The sequence below is a fragment of the Pleurodeles waltl genome, chromosome 7, assembly GCF_031143425.1.
Source record: "Pleurodeles waltl isolate 20211129_DDA chromosome 7, aPleWal1.hap1.20221129, whole genome shotgun sequence".
Lineage (NCBI taxonomy): Eukaryota > Metazoa > Chordata > Amphibia > Caudata > Salamandridae > Pleurodeles > Pleurodeles waltl.
In genome coordinates this window covers 733,155,285-733,171,847 of record NC_090446.1, presented here as the reverse complement: position 1 = coordinate 733,171,847, position 16,563 = coordinate 733,155,285, and the positions used below count along the sequence as shown (strand labels likewise).

The 16,563-nt window shown below is 48.0% G+C and overlaps 1 protein-coding gene across 8 annotated transcripts in view; it reads right to left on the bottom strand.

Moving 5' to 3' along the window:
• The window catches only part of TCF7 (transcription factor 7), a 306,615-nt gene extending 294,037 nt beyond the window's left edge, over positions 1–12,578 (bottom strand). For 3 of the 8 annotated variants that reach the window (XM_069199206.1, XM_069199205.1, XM_069199203.1), the window contains exons 1-3: positions 11,810–12,577; positions 6,250–6,316; positions 4,918–5,024 (exon numbers count right to left, since the gene is read on the bottom strand). In XM_069199206.1, coding sequence (XP_069055307.1) covers positions 4,918–5,024; positions 6,250–6,316; positions 11,810–12,106 — 471 coding nt within the window. In that variant the 5' untranslated portion in view covers positions 12,107–12,577. Of the gene's footprint in view, positions 1–4,917; positions 5,025–6,249; positions 6,317–11,809 lie in introns of all 8 variants that reach the window. The other 5 variants (XM_069199209.1, XM_069199210.1, XM_069199208.1 and 2 more) reach the window with 2 other exon arrangements.
• Between the last annotated feature and the right edge of the window lie 3,985 nt (positions 12,579–16,563).

Below are 16,563 nucleotides of genomic sequence, written 5' to 3'. Positions count from 1 at the left end.
AGCAGAAGGTGCAAGAAACTGCCCATCTCGGTTTTAAATCCATCGCAGTTATAAGGGGGCACTCAGATAACTGAAGGCTTCAGATGGAGCCAGCTGAGTTAAAGCAAAATACGATGCAGAAGCATTTCATGTTTTACACTGAAAAGCACAAGTAAAAGGCTGATTGGGGTTGAGGTATTAATGGGGGGGGGAGATATGGAGGTTGGATATTTAATACTGACATTATCGTACAGTGGCTTTTAAAGAGCATGAGAAACTAACAAAACAAAAACAAACAAATAAAATTTAAAAAATAAAAATAAAAAACACATCATTTCCCAGATTATCCAAATACTTCCTTTTAGCCTTCTAAATCTTGCTGAGCCATGCATAAAGTTAACTTGGCCTGCCTTAGAACTTGTGGTTCCCTTGCAGAACCTGGGTACGTGCCTCTCAGTCGGAGATCAGGCACCCAAGATAGGGCACACCCATTCCCAGAATGACACTCACAAAAGCATCAGCACAGCAGCCTTGAGCTGTCAGTGATCCATCATCACGCAGACCTAGACAGTTGCTCACAGTGGTTCATTTTTACTGCACAGCAAAATCATTGCGAGTTAGGCCACCACTGACAACTAATCACTGCCTCCCAGACCCCATCAGATGCTTCCTCTGACGGACACTTTAAGTGAGAAACATGCAACACCTTTGAAATAGAGCTTTTAAAAGCAAGTCTTGGTTTTTGTTTCTTTTAATATGTTTGCGTTTTTTGTACACCTCAGGGCCATCGGGCAGCGAAGCATTTTTACTGAGAAGAAAGAAGGTACAGCACATAGAAATGAAAGAAGCATGTTAACTGAAGGGATGGTACAAACTCTACAGCAGGCCTAGCCTCCCCTTTGGAAGTCGAATAATTATAACCAGGACAGTGGGGGTTGGCAAGAGTGTGGTTTCACTTGTTTTTTTCTTTATTGCATCCAAAGAAAGTGGGAGGCAGACCGCAACATAGAACACGATTCAGTTTTCATGTGCACATTTTGTGGCTTGGAAGGACGCGCCACACTCACAAAAACGAGCTAGAATGCTGCCCGAGTAATTAACACAAGCATTTCATGCACTTGAGAACAGCATCTACAGTTATCCGAGTCCTCCCTGTACCTTCACAGAGAGGCATTATGAACGGAGTTGCTCCCACCTTGAGCATCTTTTCTGTATCAGGCTGACAGATCCTCATTCTACTAGATCTTTGCCAACTCTTGGCTCTGGGGCAATCATGCCAACATTTCCTAGAAGTCACTGCAACACTAATCGTTGCTGACTCCACCAAGGCTTCATTCCTTCACTTCACCACACCCACAATGCTAACCACTGGTCTTCTGTGCTTGAAAATGGCTCAGATCCTATGAACGGGTGTCAGCTGCTCCTAGCTCCGAGTATAAACCTGGGTGTTTCACAGCTCTCTGTGCACAAACCTCATGTCCCACAGCCCTCTATGCACAAACACTGGCCCAGCACAGTCCCTATGCACCAATGGCGGTGTCCCTTAGACTCCAGTGCACCAACCCCAGGATCCCGAATCTCTCTGGACACACCCCAGTGACCCACAGCTCTAGTAGACAGTGCGGTGTCTGCCAGCTCACTGCTCATATCACAATGTCCGTCTGCTCTCTGCACAAACTCTAGTGTCCACAGCCTCCTAAGCACAAATCCCAGGATACCACAGTCCTGCCCACACGAAACCGGGTCCCACAGCGCTCTACACACAAATCTCGGTGTGTCACAGCCTTCTGTGCACAAACTCTCATATCACACAGACCTCTGTGTGCAAACCAGGGTCCACAGCTCTCTGTACACCAACTCCACTGTCCCACAGTCCTCTGAACAAAATCACCCAGTGTCCTATTATATTTCTACACAAGCCCCAGTGCCCCGTAGTCATCTGTGCATAACACTCCCCCCAGGTGTCATGCAGTCACCTGTGCACAAACTCCAGAGTCCAATAGCCCTCTGTCTGCAAATTCTAATTTCATTATATATGCTGAGATATCCCTGAATGTTACAAGTGAACCGAATCAAAAACTGATGGCAAATTGTCAGTTTTCAGTGATGAACATCAGAGAATACGATAAGAATAATTCCAGGAGGGTTTCTACGCTGAAACCGAATTTCGTGGGGCGGCATTAAGGGGCACAGCACTTTTGTCCAAATCTAACTGAAAATTACACTCTTTGAAATGAGTTTTAAACAGAATTGAAAAATCATGTGAGTTTAGAAAACTCTCTGCGTAAGATGGGGGTCCCCGAAAGAAATTCAAACATTTATACACCAGGTTCTTAAAGAAGGAAGCAGGGAACCAAATACCATGAAGGCCTTGAGTATATTCTCACGAGCAAGTGAGGCATTAAAGAGGCCATTGAGGGACGAGTCTCTGGGAGACATGAATGTCCGGCCTAGGCACCAAGGCCCGGTGTGGCACATGGGTCATGCGTTTAGACTAGGGAGAGTGGTGGTGGGTAAGCCCACGTCGTGTCTAATGCCTCAGCAAACAAAGACTCTGTGTGCACCTGCAATCCGCTCCACACTAATAGTTGACTCATGCAGCCTTCTCTACACTGTGGCGGTGGGCACCACTGGGGTCATGCCACAATTCACAGGAAAAACAACCCTCAAAAATCAGAGGAGCAGTAAGAAAAAAAAAAAGTGTTATGGTGCCCTGTACCGATTGCTCACTCAACACAATTCTTGCTGACGCTCACTTCCCGTGTGCGCTGTTGATGCTTTCCACCAATCTGGTGGGACCCACATGAGCTGGCACAGTAACCTTTTGCCGGCTTCCCCAGCTGCACAAGGGAGAGTGGGTACTACGGGTGTCACAGACCTTTACCCTGATGAACACCCCCTCCCATTTAACCTATGAGGGGTAAAAACGTCAACTTTTCCATTACTACACCCAATACATTTAATGGAGAATGTAGCACAAAAACACAAACCTGAAAATATCCCCAGTATCGGACATCATCAGAATAATACAACCTAAACGTTGTGCCGGTCTTCTGTTTTTTTCACACCTTTTTTGTTTTCTGTGCGTTTTTAACATGATCACTTTGCTGCCACGTGCGTTATAATTTACAGGAAACATTTGCCTGATGCATTCGCTGTTTACTTGCTTAACTGGTTAATTCATTGTAGATGAACAAATAATTAACATTTTGTTTCTCCTCTATCTTCAACTAAGCTTTGCACACGTGTGCGTTATTGAATGTATCATGGATTGATATTATAGGTGCCTCACAGTATAGATGGACATGTACAAGGGAACCATTATAACCATAAAAAAATGCAATACTAAATAGACCCGAAGGACACTCTTTTCTTCTCAGGTGTATACCCCCGGTTCCTACGTAGACACGAATCCCTTTACCTTTAGAGGAAACAAAAGCAACAGGTGGGTGTTTTATAGTGAGTGATATCGCACGTCTGCCATTTTATGGCTGTTTAAACACAAGTGTTACAATTGCACAGCTCATTGGTCCTTTGTCAGTGTCCACAGCGATCGCTTTTTGAGCTATATGACTGACTAGCCATCGTGGGTGGTGCAAGGAGGTCGCGGTGACCCCTGTACCAGGCCCTTGGAGCTGCTAGTGTGGCGCAGAAGGCCGGCTTAGGGCTTCCCTGGCCCCACACGGGGCAACAAATAAACAGGAGAACAGCGCAACCAATGTATTACTTCCGGTTCCTGTCAGCAAGATGATGTTTGATAGCTGCTGCCCCCCCCCCCCCCCGAAAACAAATAAATCTGGGGTGTACCAGCATACTTAAGGGAGCCCTCAATGACGAGGCAGATGGAGGTTGGGTGGTGGGCCTCGTAAATGGGGGGGGGGGGGGGGACTATTTTCAATTCACAATGCACCCATTCACTGCTTATCCATTTTAATGTGTTTGTTATTAACTTATCACGACGTCTAAATGATTATAATGAAAATGGCAGCCCTGTGCTGCGGCAAGAAGGTGCCCGTGTCCAGGAGTCCATATGTTGCTCGTTGTTTGCCCTCCGTCCACTGTGCACACACCGCAGCAGAGGGACTGCAGGGGAATGCGTCCTGCGCTCAGGTGTCAAACACTGACCGCGTCTGAGGCAAACATCACCGTGTGTCATGCCGCCCGCTTCATGAAAGCCCAACAGCTGGCACACGGCGTGCCCGGCCACACAAACAAGGCACCAGGGACAGATTGGCCCACGGAGGAAGGGAACAACAACTGGGTGACAGCGGCGTACTATGACGCACTCAAAAATAATCCCAAATCTGTTTACAACAGTGAGCAACTAAAGTGAAAGTGGGGCGCTACAACTTGAGGAGATCCCTGCCGCCAAAGCAGTAAGACTGTTCTACAAGAGCGCGGCACAGTAAGGAAGAAGTCAGTCAGCACTACCTCTCATGGAAGTAAACACACGATAGGTACTACAATGTACTGAATGCAACTGCGTTATTGTACTCATGTCACGTGTACCAAGCACCGTTGTGTCTACGGTATAACCTTACTCGTGGTTGAGCACCTGTGATGTGGCCTACAGAAGAAGTATAGAAACTTTCAACAAGCCGGGCCAGCCAAGTGTGAGGCAAAACGTGGCATGTGAGCCTCCTCGCCCGGCCATTCACCTCCTGGGAAAGAGCCAAAGGGTCCACGTGGCCGTTGTCACTTCACTCAGAAGAGGGGGGGCCTGGGCATTACCAACTGGGACCGGGTGCAAACACACCCGGCACTGCTGTCCAAGGCAAACGTCATGGAAGTAACAACCCCTGCGTGCGCCTCACCGTGCTCGGGAACTGCTGTTTGTAAGGAATTTATTTACCACAAAGCATCAGTCACAAAAAGGGAGAGGAGGGAGGAGGGAGAAGGGAGATTTCAATTTGTCAAAAATAAGAGGAATTTGCTCACCAGGTGAGACATAGGCCCGTTGGAGACGTAGGGGTCCGACAGCATGAGGAAGGGGTAACTGGGGTACGCCGACGCCTTATACATGCCTCCGTCTTGGTGCTTCAGACCTGTCGAACAAAGGGGCTTTCACTAATGACCACATCGCTTACACACACGATAATACACCCTAAACACAATGATTTATACACTCGCACATACTGGAACAGAACAATCATCCCATCTTAATCTAAAAATCATAACACTTATTATTGACACTACTGTAAAAACAATAGTGTGTACCGGATGCAACATGAAAAATAAATTAGACAAACCGATTGCCGACATTTTGAAACGTTGTTTACATTGGATCTTTGTAAAACCTAATCTAGAATTGAGTTATCAATGTGCCATCAAAACACACATCATCCTCTGCTTTTGCGTTTCTGTATTCTAGAAAGAAATCTCTAGTGCTTCGAAGAGTTCAGTGTGGACCAGCATTCAGTGACCGAGAGCCACTTATGTCACACTGTATTCGGCAATCACGGTGGGTCCCTGCATTCACCGCATTTACCAAAAATTAAGCGCTTCATACAGGGATGGGAGGGGTCATTCAGCAGCAGGTTTTGAAAAAAGTGACGCATGCAATTGAAAATAAAACTGCGTGTGATGTATTATTGAAATGCTTCTTTCACGAAGGTAGGGGATATCCGTGGCAAATTTGTTATACGTCAGAAATGTTACTGTTCTTGTTTTGAACAGTAAACCGTTGTGGTCTTTTGGCATCTTCAATGCGCTTTAGTGCACAGCAAACAATGAAGTAAACAAGAGTAGCGAGAAATACCCTACGCCAGGCAGAACATGCCTAGATAATGAGAACTGGGAGATAAGTTTTGCTTCAGGTGCCTTCTGCGGGCTTTAGGGACAGCGCTGCGAGTCTAGAGGCATTTTAATATTAATGTCATTATATAGGCTTATGACACTTCTACGCGCTTTAACGAGAGGGTGTTAGTACTGAATTTAATGGTACTCAATTTACCAACTCGGAAGCCTGAATCTGCTTAGCCCGTTTCAAATTCCTGGCAGCCCGATCACTGCAGATGTCTAGGGCGAGAGTGAACTCACTGGGGCATCCTGCCGGCCGAGTCGTTCTGTGACATGCATTAGTGGCCTCTCGTCTCTGGGGGAGTGCTTTCATTACAGACCCGTCCACAATAACACTAGCGCTCTCTTCCTAGGCGAGGACAGCAAGCGCTATTCTACGGTATAATGCCACACGTGGAGACCTACAGGACGCGGCGGCGATGGCACAGACACTCACATCAGAGGAGCTGTAAGCAGGCCCTGACCACTCACCATCCTCCATAAGGTCTGCCAGCTTCTCCTGGTAGGCCCGCTGCGCATCCTGTGCCCGCCTGGCAGCCTGTGAAGCAATGGAGAGAGGGTGAGACAAGAGGACCTGAAGAAGGGTAGGGCCGGAAACAAACGTCACAGTCTCATGGGCCCTTTTCATGTTTTCTTCAAATTTTTTTTTTTTAATTCGAAAAATTGCTACACAAACAGTGCCCTCAGTGACAACCAGCGAGAGGACTGAGGCTCGTTTGTACTTTCGCAGCAACCCCCCCTCCTTCAAAACCAGTAATATTTTGTGAACTATACACCTTTTGTGCCTGTGGCCCAGACAGCTCTGCACCACGTGCCACAGCACCAGCTGACTGGCCAGTAAAGAATAGTGGACAGGTGTAAAATTTAGAAACTGAACCAACTTACCAAGAATGGATCTGGCTTTAGCTCAGGAGAGCGGGATCCATGCCAAATTTTTCAGTTAACCAAATAATTGGCATTTACACACAATGAGGAGTAATTGAACATATTTATTTAGTCAATGCTTAACCTGAAAATCTGACAGAGATCGTCCCCTCACGGACCTATGGTGAACACACCTGGGGTAGCGGGTTCACTGTGGAGCAGTCTTAGTTTTGTAATATACTTACTTTAGCTTAAAACAAACGTAGTAATCAATTTAAAAAAGTTTTAAAGCAAACTGACATTTCAAAAACCGTTAATAAGCATAAAGACAGTTTTGAAAACATCCTGTTTTTTTTTTAATTCATGAAAATTGGTCTCAAACACTCCTCTTCAAGATTTGCTATATTTAGAAGACATGGTTTAAAGTGTCTGCTGCACAGAGATTTGAAATAGAGTCGTCCAGACCAGTGACGCGGAAGCTGGTTCTTTATGTAAGTTCGGTTGATTCACCTCTGGCACCACACCAGCAAGCACCACCCTCTCCTCTCTGTGAATCATAACTCGCTCCCACCTCAAAGCTCTCTCAAAGGTCCATGAATACGAACACTCCATGGAACCTGGGAGGAGATGCATTCTATGGCTGCAGGTAGAATGATGCACCACACACTTCCATGCATGTATTGGAAAACAGAATATGTGGAAGCAGGAAACGTAAGATCCCTACTCCCCTCCCAACTTCCGTGATGCTAGAAAGGACTTCCTCTCTGAGGCTCGGCTCCTTTTCTGCCAGTGCTTAAAACAAGGCAAACACAAGCACTGGCTGTGTGAAAAAACACTGAGCACCCCCATGCTATTCGGTGGCTCTAGGCCAATAATTCTATTCACCAAGTCCAACTAAACGACAACCAGCAGAAACCCAACCTCTCCAGGGACGTAGTATGGTCAGTAATATGGGATAAGGGAGGGGGGGGGGGGGGGAGTGAAGAGTAAGGGGAGTTTAAGATTCAGATGTTCCATCAATCAATAAAATGCATACGACAAGGAGGACAGAGCGCTCGAAAGGGGCTTTAAGGGCAGTGGAAAAGGAAAAGAATGCGGGTTGTTGGGGGTAGTAAGTGGAAGAAAACTAAATATTTTCTAAAATAAACATTTTTGAAGACTTTCAAAAAAGATTCGTGTGTTTGTCTATGTAATACTCCGACAGAAACTTTATCAAACCCGACTGAATTCACATGTACCCAACTATTTACCGGAAAATATTTTCATTGGGGGGGCACAACACCCCAAACAGCCCTCTCCCCCAAACTCTCAGAAGCTGCAACAAGCTAGCGTCACGTCGGGTGGATGCGCCATCCTAGCTTCCTGGCGCTTTGCCACTACGTGAAAGTGGGGCTGCTCAGTACGAGGCCCTTGTCGTGCGAGGTCACAGTGCGACCGTTGGTGACTCGTAACTGGAGCAGGTGAGTCGCATGTGAACTTAGTTTGAAGCTCACTGTGTGGCTATTACCAATCACAATACAACATACCGGCGCCAGAGTGCTTGGGGGAAGGCCCTGGCGTGCGCGAATAATTGTGACGAATATGTGCAACATGTAACTGACATGTTCGCTAAGATGGAGTCTTTGACACCCCAACTCGTAAATGAAATATATGTGTCGATGCCGAACACCAACAATAATGGTGGTGACATTTATCTTCACTTTGTATACACAACCTGTAACTAATGTAATCGTCCTTACCTCTGTAAACATCACGACTCATGCTTTTAGAAAGAAAAGTGTTATGTTGCAACAATCAGCTCATGGTTGACTTTCCGCCTCCTGTTTTATATATGCACTGTACACAGAGCTGACGCACTAAGGGAGACATAACTCTGTCTCACCGAGCAGCCACGGGCCCAGCTTCACTTGCCACTTATGCATCTCTTCTGCGTGGACCAGCGCCACTGTCGCGCTTGAGGTTCTCTTACGGAGAATACGGGAACATTTTGTGATGCGCGCAGGGTGATGGCTCAAATACCGACAGCCCTGCCCCGCCCGCGAGGGCCGAATGGCTACAGCCTCACCCGCGACCCAAGAAAGCCTCGGGCCTGGTCACTAGAGTCCAGGGTTCCAAAGCCGGAAATCTCCCCGCACACGGCCACTCCATGACTGGTGGAGACTGCCAACGTTTATTGGCTGAACACAGATTCCCACGATATCCCAAGGGAACTACACACTCACATTTCCAGGAGTGCGCCAACTCGCAGGCTGCTTACTCCTGTGGCGGCTGCACACAGTGCAAAATTCAGTAAATGACGCACTAAACAGGGGCGTAGCTTCAGGAGGGGTGCTTAGGGTGCTACAGCCCCTAATAAACGTATTTTGTATTTCATAGTTGGGTACAAGGGTTTTCAGAGGGTTATGGTGTGGTGTCCGATTTTCCAAAGAATGTTTACGTACTGAGACAAAAACGCACAGACACTTTCTCCATTCTCTGGTTTGAATGTCTTCAAACACGTCAAGTATAGAAAATAGTGTGTTTTCTCTGATTTGGCACCCTACCAAGCAGCATTCCTCTCCCTTTCAGCTCCCGCTTAAGCCCCTCTCACGCGCCCTGGCCCTACTGTATTCATACATGATATGCCAACGTGACTGTTGGAAAAGCTGAGGTTCAACACCCCCACCACCAAATGGTACTGATGAAGCCACACCCCTGCAGGGATCTTATTCTTAAAGCACACAACCCCCCTCCCATGTGATACACAAATGTGTCACGTCACTTTCACAACCTGCAAAGGCAGGTACATCTTCTATTCCCAGTTGCTTTGTTTGAGTTTCCACCGAGAGAAAAATCCACCTGCAAAGTGTTCGTTGCTAGCCATAAACTTACTGAAAGCAGCAAGCTGAATTACCCGCAGCCCCACCACCCCCAACCGAAAGTCCACATTTCTTCGCCTCCTCCATTTACGAACGTGGAAGACTCTCAACTGCATTGTACAAAACAAAGATGACAACAAACCCGTCTAATAAACAGCACGCGAAACTTAATTTGACACGTTGCTTTTTCACACCTTAGTGAAATTCAGGTGCGCGAAAACGTTTGCGAAGCGGACCATTTGTGGTGCCTGAGTTTAGTGCCTCCTACCTCGCTTCTTGCTGGGAACTAGAGCTGTAGAAAGAACCCGGCCCCACCCCCAAAGGCGTCCCCGCCCACACCCCAGCTGACATGGTGGGGAGTGCCAACATCTTGCAATAGTTACGTACGGGCTTTAAAAGGGGGTCGGGTCTCTGACCCATTAATACCTACAACGGACATTGAAACGGGTCCCTATATTCATGTTCTTTAATTTCCTGGCTAAAGCGGCGATTGATTTCCGAACAATTAACGTAAAAAAAGTTAAGGTAATCCATGGCAGCGATTTCGTTCTGGTTTGGTTTCACGTGTGTTGCTTAACCTTGCTTCCCACGTGTTAGCTATATCCAGGATGTTATGGTTCTGTATTTTTCTTTCAGGCAGCATATTACCCTTGTACAGCACACACTTTGGACCGATTGGCTGGGAGGTGTCCCCGATTGACAGGTCTGGAGTTGAGGCTTAAGGCAGTGCTAGTTTTTTCACAGTGCCGGATACTTGGTCAAGTTGTTCAGAATATGTGCTCATCCAATCCATGGCCTCTCAGCAGAGGCACTGAGCAGTGGTCATGTATTCCAGTTGCAATTGTGATTATGTGCAAATGAGGGTAAAGGAGGTATACAGTTGTCAAAATATTGACAATGTGAAAGTAAAAGGCAACGAAACAGCGGTTTAACAATATTTTCCTCAGCCCCCGCGGTTCAGGAGGGGGCCCTCCATGTACATTCCAGGGGGCTCCCCCAAGTCTCGTTAAACCACTGCAATGAACAGCTACAGCTGAATGGGAGTGTTGTGTGTTTGTGGGCGGTGGAGTAAAGGAGTACTGAGTAAGTGCATTCAGGAGAGTGGAGTGGGGGGGGGTCTTAAAAGGAAAGAGATGGTGTGTGAAATATACTGATGCAGCAGGTGTGGAGCGAAAAGGTGTGTGTGAAATATACTGATGCAGCAGGTGTGGAGCGAAAAGGGGTGTGTGACCGATACCCTCTAAAGACCGTTACCCCTTTCATAGACCTCAGTAATGTCGATCTTAAACATCAATCATGATAAAACCCATAGTTCTGACTGGGTTAATGTGTGTCAGTCGTTATGTTATACATATGGATGCAGTAACAGAAAGCTCAGAAAAGAAACAAAATGCGGGTGGATTGCACACTATGGCCATTACAGAAATGTAGTGTGGTGTTTAAACCAAGGACTTAATTTACGAAGGCCACGCCTCTTTTAGAGACACCTCAACTTTGTCATCGCACTTGAAGTCTGGTTAGACAGTACCACTGCGCCCCGTCAACTTTTGTTAGTGCAGCCCTGCACTTCACTTCTGAAGTAAGGATAGAGGTGCCACACCCCCTCAGTCACCTGGAATCCCAGGTATTGTTATAAGAGAAGCAGTACCCACATCCCTGAGTACCTCACTGCCTGGGATTACACTACTGTTCCTCCTATGTAACACTCGTGGGGGTCACAGTCCATCACCGGGTTTGCAGTGAGTTCGCTTTCCCTGTAACCAACACTTGAAACGCAGATGCTGGTAATCACTACTCCGGATACCCAGTTTGCTGCTGAGTTTTCCTATACTTTCTCTCTCAATGTAGTGCTGAGACGCAGCTCCGGCCCATATCTTGACTCTAGTTAGGTGTCCTCGCCCCTTCCCCTAGTATCACATCTGTGGCCGAGGAACCTTTTGCTAGGTAGGGGAAGGCATCAGCCTGGCTCCATTCTCATCTTGTGATGACTTGTTGTGAGGTAGAAGTCAGTGCAGGGCCATTAGGGGATACACTTCACCTGTTGCTTTTTACACAGTCAGCGGTGTTACCTTCTCTCGTCACCTCTCAGGTACCAGAGGAGCCGGTGAATGGTCTCCCACCCATTATGTTACGGCATCAGCAATGCTCCTTTCCCCCCATTACTTCCGGGTGAGGGGGTCAGTTCATGGTCTCCCACACCTGTCGCTCGTTTTACAGTGTCCCCTCACCTCACTGGGCGCGTGAGAGCAGGGCCCCCACCCCTCACCTGTTGCTGGGCCACACAGCCGCCCCCGCCCCACAATGCTCACCTCCTGCTGGGGGCCCGGCCGGGGCTGCTGCTGACCGCCCTCGGACTCGCTGACCAGGGAGGTCTTGAGCTCGGCCAGATCCCGCTCGGTCAGCCCGCGGCTCTCCCGGCTCTTCTCCTCCTGTTCGCCCTCCTCCTTGAAAGAGATCATCTCGTCGTTGGCCCCCAGGTCGTCGCCCCCTCCGCTGCTGAGCTGGGGCATGGTGACCGGGTGAGGGCCGGCGGCTCCGGTGCGGAAGGGGCCCCTCGGAGGCTGGGCTGCGAGCGTCGAGGCTGCTCTCGAGGGCTCGCCCAGCATTAAACACTGACCGGAGCACGAAGGGAGTGCCCTGTGACCTCTGAGAGGGCGCCCAAATATAGCTACTTCAGGGGTGGGCGCTGTATATGCCTAGCGAGAGGGGGCCCTCCATGTGCTGATGGGTAGGGGTCGTTGTCTGCTCTGTCCTGTGGGTGTGTAGCTTGTTTGCCTGCTTTTCAGTTTCTGTTTTTTTTCGTTGTAGGGGGTTGGGGGGAGCTCACGGAAAGTGTTGCTCTTTCCTTGTTCTTGGTGGGCTGGGTGATAGCTCTCCTCTACCGTTTACAAGTGGGGGCCCAGGGCTCTGCTTCTCTTTAGTGGGGGCACCCTTTTCGCGGTGGTTTGCAGTTGGGGGGCTCCTCCAGTGTCCCTGGAGCCGGTCTCTATGCTGGCTCCAAAGTTTCCCTGCTCCGGCTCTGCAGCTGCGGGAGCCTCTGGGCGCCGGAGCGTGCGAGACTCGGGGAGGACGGGGAGGGGCTTCAGACTTCAAAGCACGCCGCCGCTGATTGACAAGGGCCGCCGCGGGGAGCAGCGCATTCTTAAAGGGACAGGAGCCCACATAGCCTCGCGGACAATGCACGGGAGGAGCGCTGGGCATCCAGGCTCCAATCACTCACCCCCCATGCGGGGAGACCCAAGCTCAATGTGTGGTGTGCCCCGCCGCCGCTTCCTGCTGCTCTTGCTGAACACCACACAGCCGGGGGAGGGGGGGTTTTGACGGGTATCTCTGGTGCCCTTAGGAAGAGGGGCATGTTGTTTTTTTGGGGGGATTTTCTAAACACCTGTGCAGTGCGATGCCTTGCGACATACTCTCTGTAAGGAGGCAGGCTCCAACATTATAAATAAAGTAACAAGGTTAGTTCAGCCGGTTGAGGGACTACAGGTTTCTGGGCTTTACCTCTCAATTTAATCTCCTTATTTAGAGGACTGCACAATGCCATAAAGTGCTAGGAATTGCTGTAATCTGGATATTGCGGATTTTTACTCTTATCAGGTGTGACGAAATCAGATCTGTACTACTTATACCATGGATTACCCCAGCAAAAGGTCTTTGGTAAAAGAGAAGTAGAAACATGTGGCCATAGATGCTAAGAGGTACCCTGTCCAGCTTGCCCCCAGAACATTTGATCTAATTCTGTTTTTATAGGAGTAGCAGATTTAATTTTACCATTGTAAGCAGAGCTGCAAGTGGGATGAAAAAAGTGGAGGGGGTGTCAACAAGGCGTGGTCTACATAAAGTACATTTCTCTTATTCCCACACTGTGCCACCCTACTGGTATTTTGGTTCCACTCTGAGATGTCTGTTATGACACCCAGCTATATAACACAACTGACACACACCTACAACCAACCAGAACTATTGGCTTTATCAATTGTTGTTAGATGTTTAAGATACATGAGTAACAACAATTATCTTGTAAATAATATGATAAATATTTAAGTTCTGAAATTGTGAAACTGAATTAAACATTACTGGGGTCTGTGGAATGAGTTGGGGTCTTTAGAGTGTCACAATCACTCTCGTTCTGTCCACTCCATGTTAGATATATACGCCCTTTTTCTCTCCACATCTCATCCATCTATATATCCTACAGTTATAATTTTTCCTTTCAGCATCCTCTTTTCACTCTCTCCTGAATGCACTTCCTCAGATTTCCTTCACTTTCCCACCCTCACAGGTGGTTCCTCGCTTAGGGCAGAGAAGCGTCGCCTCTCGCTGACAGGGCAGCAAACATGAATAATAAAATGGTAATGAAGAGAATTCATTGCCATTTTATTTTTCAATTTAGCAGAGCTGAGTGACAGCGCTTGGCGGGGCCATAGGTGTTGATTGGCAACTGGGAGTAATGTTGCTGGGTGCTCCAGTTTAAACTGCGCATGTCACTTTGGTCGGCTTTCCTGCAATGGGCAGTCTGACATGTGTTAGCACGCCCTTGGCTTATCTATTTCATAATAGTAAGTGGTTGGACGCTGCTTTAAGGTCGATGAACCTTTTGACTCGTTTAAATTATATTGATTAACGTATTGATTATTGACACATAAAACAACATGAAACATTGATAATAATCACCAAAGAATCAATATATGACACACCATGACCCATTTGGCCACGAATAACCACATCTTTTAGTATCAATTTAAAATATTGATTTCTCTATATTAACAATGCCAAGGTCACGAAAATTAGTCTCCACACCAAATGGTACAAATAAAGAAGCATCACAGGTTGACAGATGGGCCTGAAGAATCTTAGTTTAAACAGAGCAAATAAAACAATAAACTCAATAGTTAGAACACAAATCAATAACATGAATATCTGTGTAAGAGAGATAAAATAAATTTGATTCAGCAATAAAACAATGTCAAATCATAGGCATAGAGGAAAAACTCCTCACCTCAAATTAGCATCAGCATGTTAGGTTTCATGCAAAAGTTTTAGTAACATTAATTTAGAAAACATCTAGCTATGGTGCTATCAAAAACAATTAGCAGCAGTATTAAAATAGTAGCAGCTGGTACCTGGAAAATAAAAGACAAATAACATTGCACAGAATTCATACATTTACCTCTCCTTAACGTAATCAGATGAGGTTAGAACTTCATCAGGGGGACAGCACCTTCAGCATCAGGATACGGACAGGGAAAAAGGTGACAGTTCAGAATTTGGACAATAGTTCTCTGAACCATCAAGTAAAGCAGGCAGCACAGCTCTACAGGCTCTAAGCATTGAGAGCTAATGTAAGCACTAGCATCCTTGCATAGAACATAAAAGAATAATTGAAAATAATGAAAATCCAAAATATCAGTAGACTGACTGGCAAAGCATGACATGTCAAAGTGACAGATCATAAGAATGAGAAGTGAAGTCTCTGGAAACCAGGAAGCAATGATCCCCCAATGTCTGATTCTCAAACAATAAATTAAACTTGCTAAACTCCTGTGATTGGCTAAAAACGTCATATGGACAGAGATTATCCAATCATAAAACATCAACTTCAGAAAGGAAGTTATAACCTGATTGACCTAGTCAGTGAACTGGTCTGCCAGCGCGTAGCTCTACCTGCAAGTGAAGCCTGTCTGACTCAAACTCTGACCTTGGCCAGAAGTTTGAGGCCCTCCTCCATCCGCAGGCTTCTGCCTGCGCCTCATCCCTGGTGTCTAGTGTGAGAGCTCTGCTCTTCTGCTGGGCTGCCCTCTGCCTCTTTTCTCCTTTTTCCTAGTTTTTCCTTTGTGTACTGCTTTTCCCTCTCTCTCCTCTCTCACACTCTTCCCGCTGCTGCTGCCCCCGCGGCCCCACCTTCTCCTCCCTCTCACTCTCCCCGCCGCTGCTGCCCCCGTGGCCCACCCCCCTTTTTTGCGCACCGTTTCCTGCTCCCGTCTCCCAGCTGTTCCCCCCCCACTTAATGGTGGTCGCTGCACGGGAGGAAGAGCAACCTCAGTGACCTAGTCAGTGAACTGCTCTGCCACCCTGTAGCTCCACCTGCAAGTGAAGCCCGTCTGACTCGAACTCTGACCTCGGTCAGAAGTTCGGGGCCATCCTCCATTCGCAGACTTCTGCCTGTGCCTCATCCCTGGTGTGTGGTGGGAACGCTCTGCTCTTCTGCTGGGCTGCCCTCTGCCTCTTTTCTTTTTTTTTTCCTAGTTTTTCCTTTGTGTACTGTTTTTGTGCTTTTCGCTTTCTGCTTTCCTCAATCTTTTCCTCGTTTCTCTCGTCACTCGCTTATCTCTCTCTCCTCTTTCACACTCTCCCTGCCGCTGCTGCCCCCGCAGCCCCATCCCCCCTCTTTCACACTCTCCCTGCCGCTGCTGCCCCCGCAGCCCTATCCCCCCTCTTTCACACTCTCCCTGCCGCTGCTGCCCCCGCAGCCCTATCCCCCCTCTTTCACACTCTCCCTGCCGCTGCTGACCCTGCAGCCCCATTCCCCCTCTTTCTCACTCTCCCTGCTGCTGCTGCCCTGCAGCCCTGTCCCCCTTTTTCGAGCCTTTTCCCGCTCCCGCCTCCCAGCTGTCCTCCCTACTTAAAGGCCGCCGCTGCACTGGAGGAAGAGCAACCTCACTGATCTAGTCAGTGAACTACTCTGTCACCACGTAGCTCCACCCGCAAGTGAAGCCCATCTGACTCGAACTCTGAACTATGTCAGAACTTCAATGCCCTCCTCCACACGCAAGATTCTGCCTGTTCCTCATCCCTGGTGGCTAGTGGGAGAGCTCTGCAATTCTGCTGGGCTGCCCGCTGCCTCTTTTTTTTTTTTTTTCCTGGTTTTTCCTTTGTGTGCTGTTTTTGTGCCTTTCGCTTTCTGCTTTCCTCTATCTTTTCCTCGTTTCTCTCATCACTCGCTTCTCTCTCTCTCTCTCCTGTCTCACATTCTCCCCCGCTGCTGCCCCCACAGCCCCGCCCCTTCCTCCCTCTCACTTTCCCGGCCACTGCTCCGCCCCCCCTTTTTCGCACCGTTTCCTGC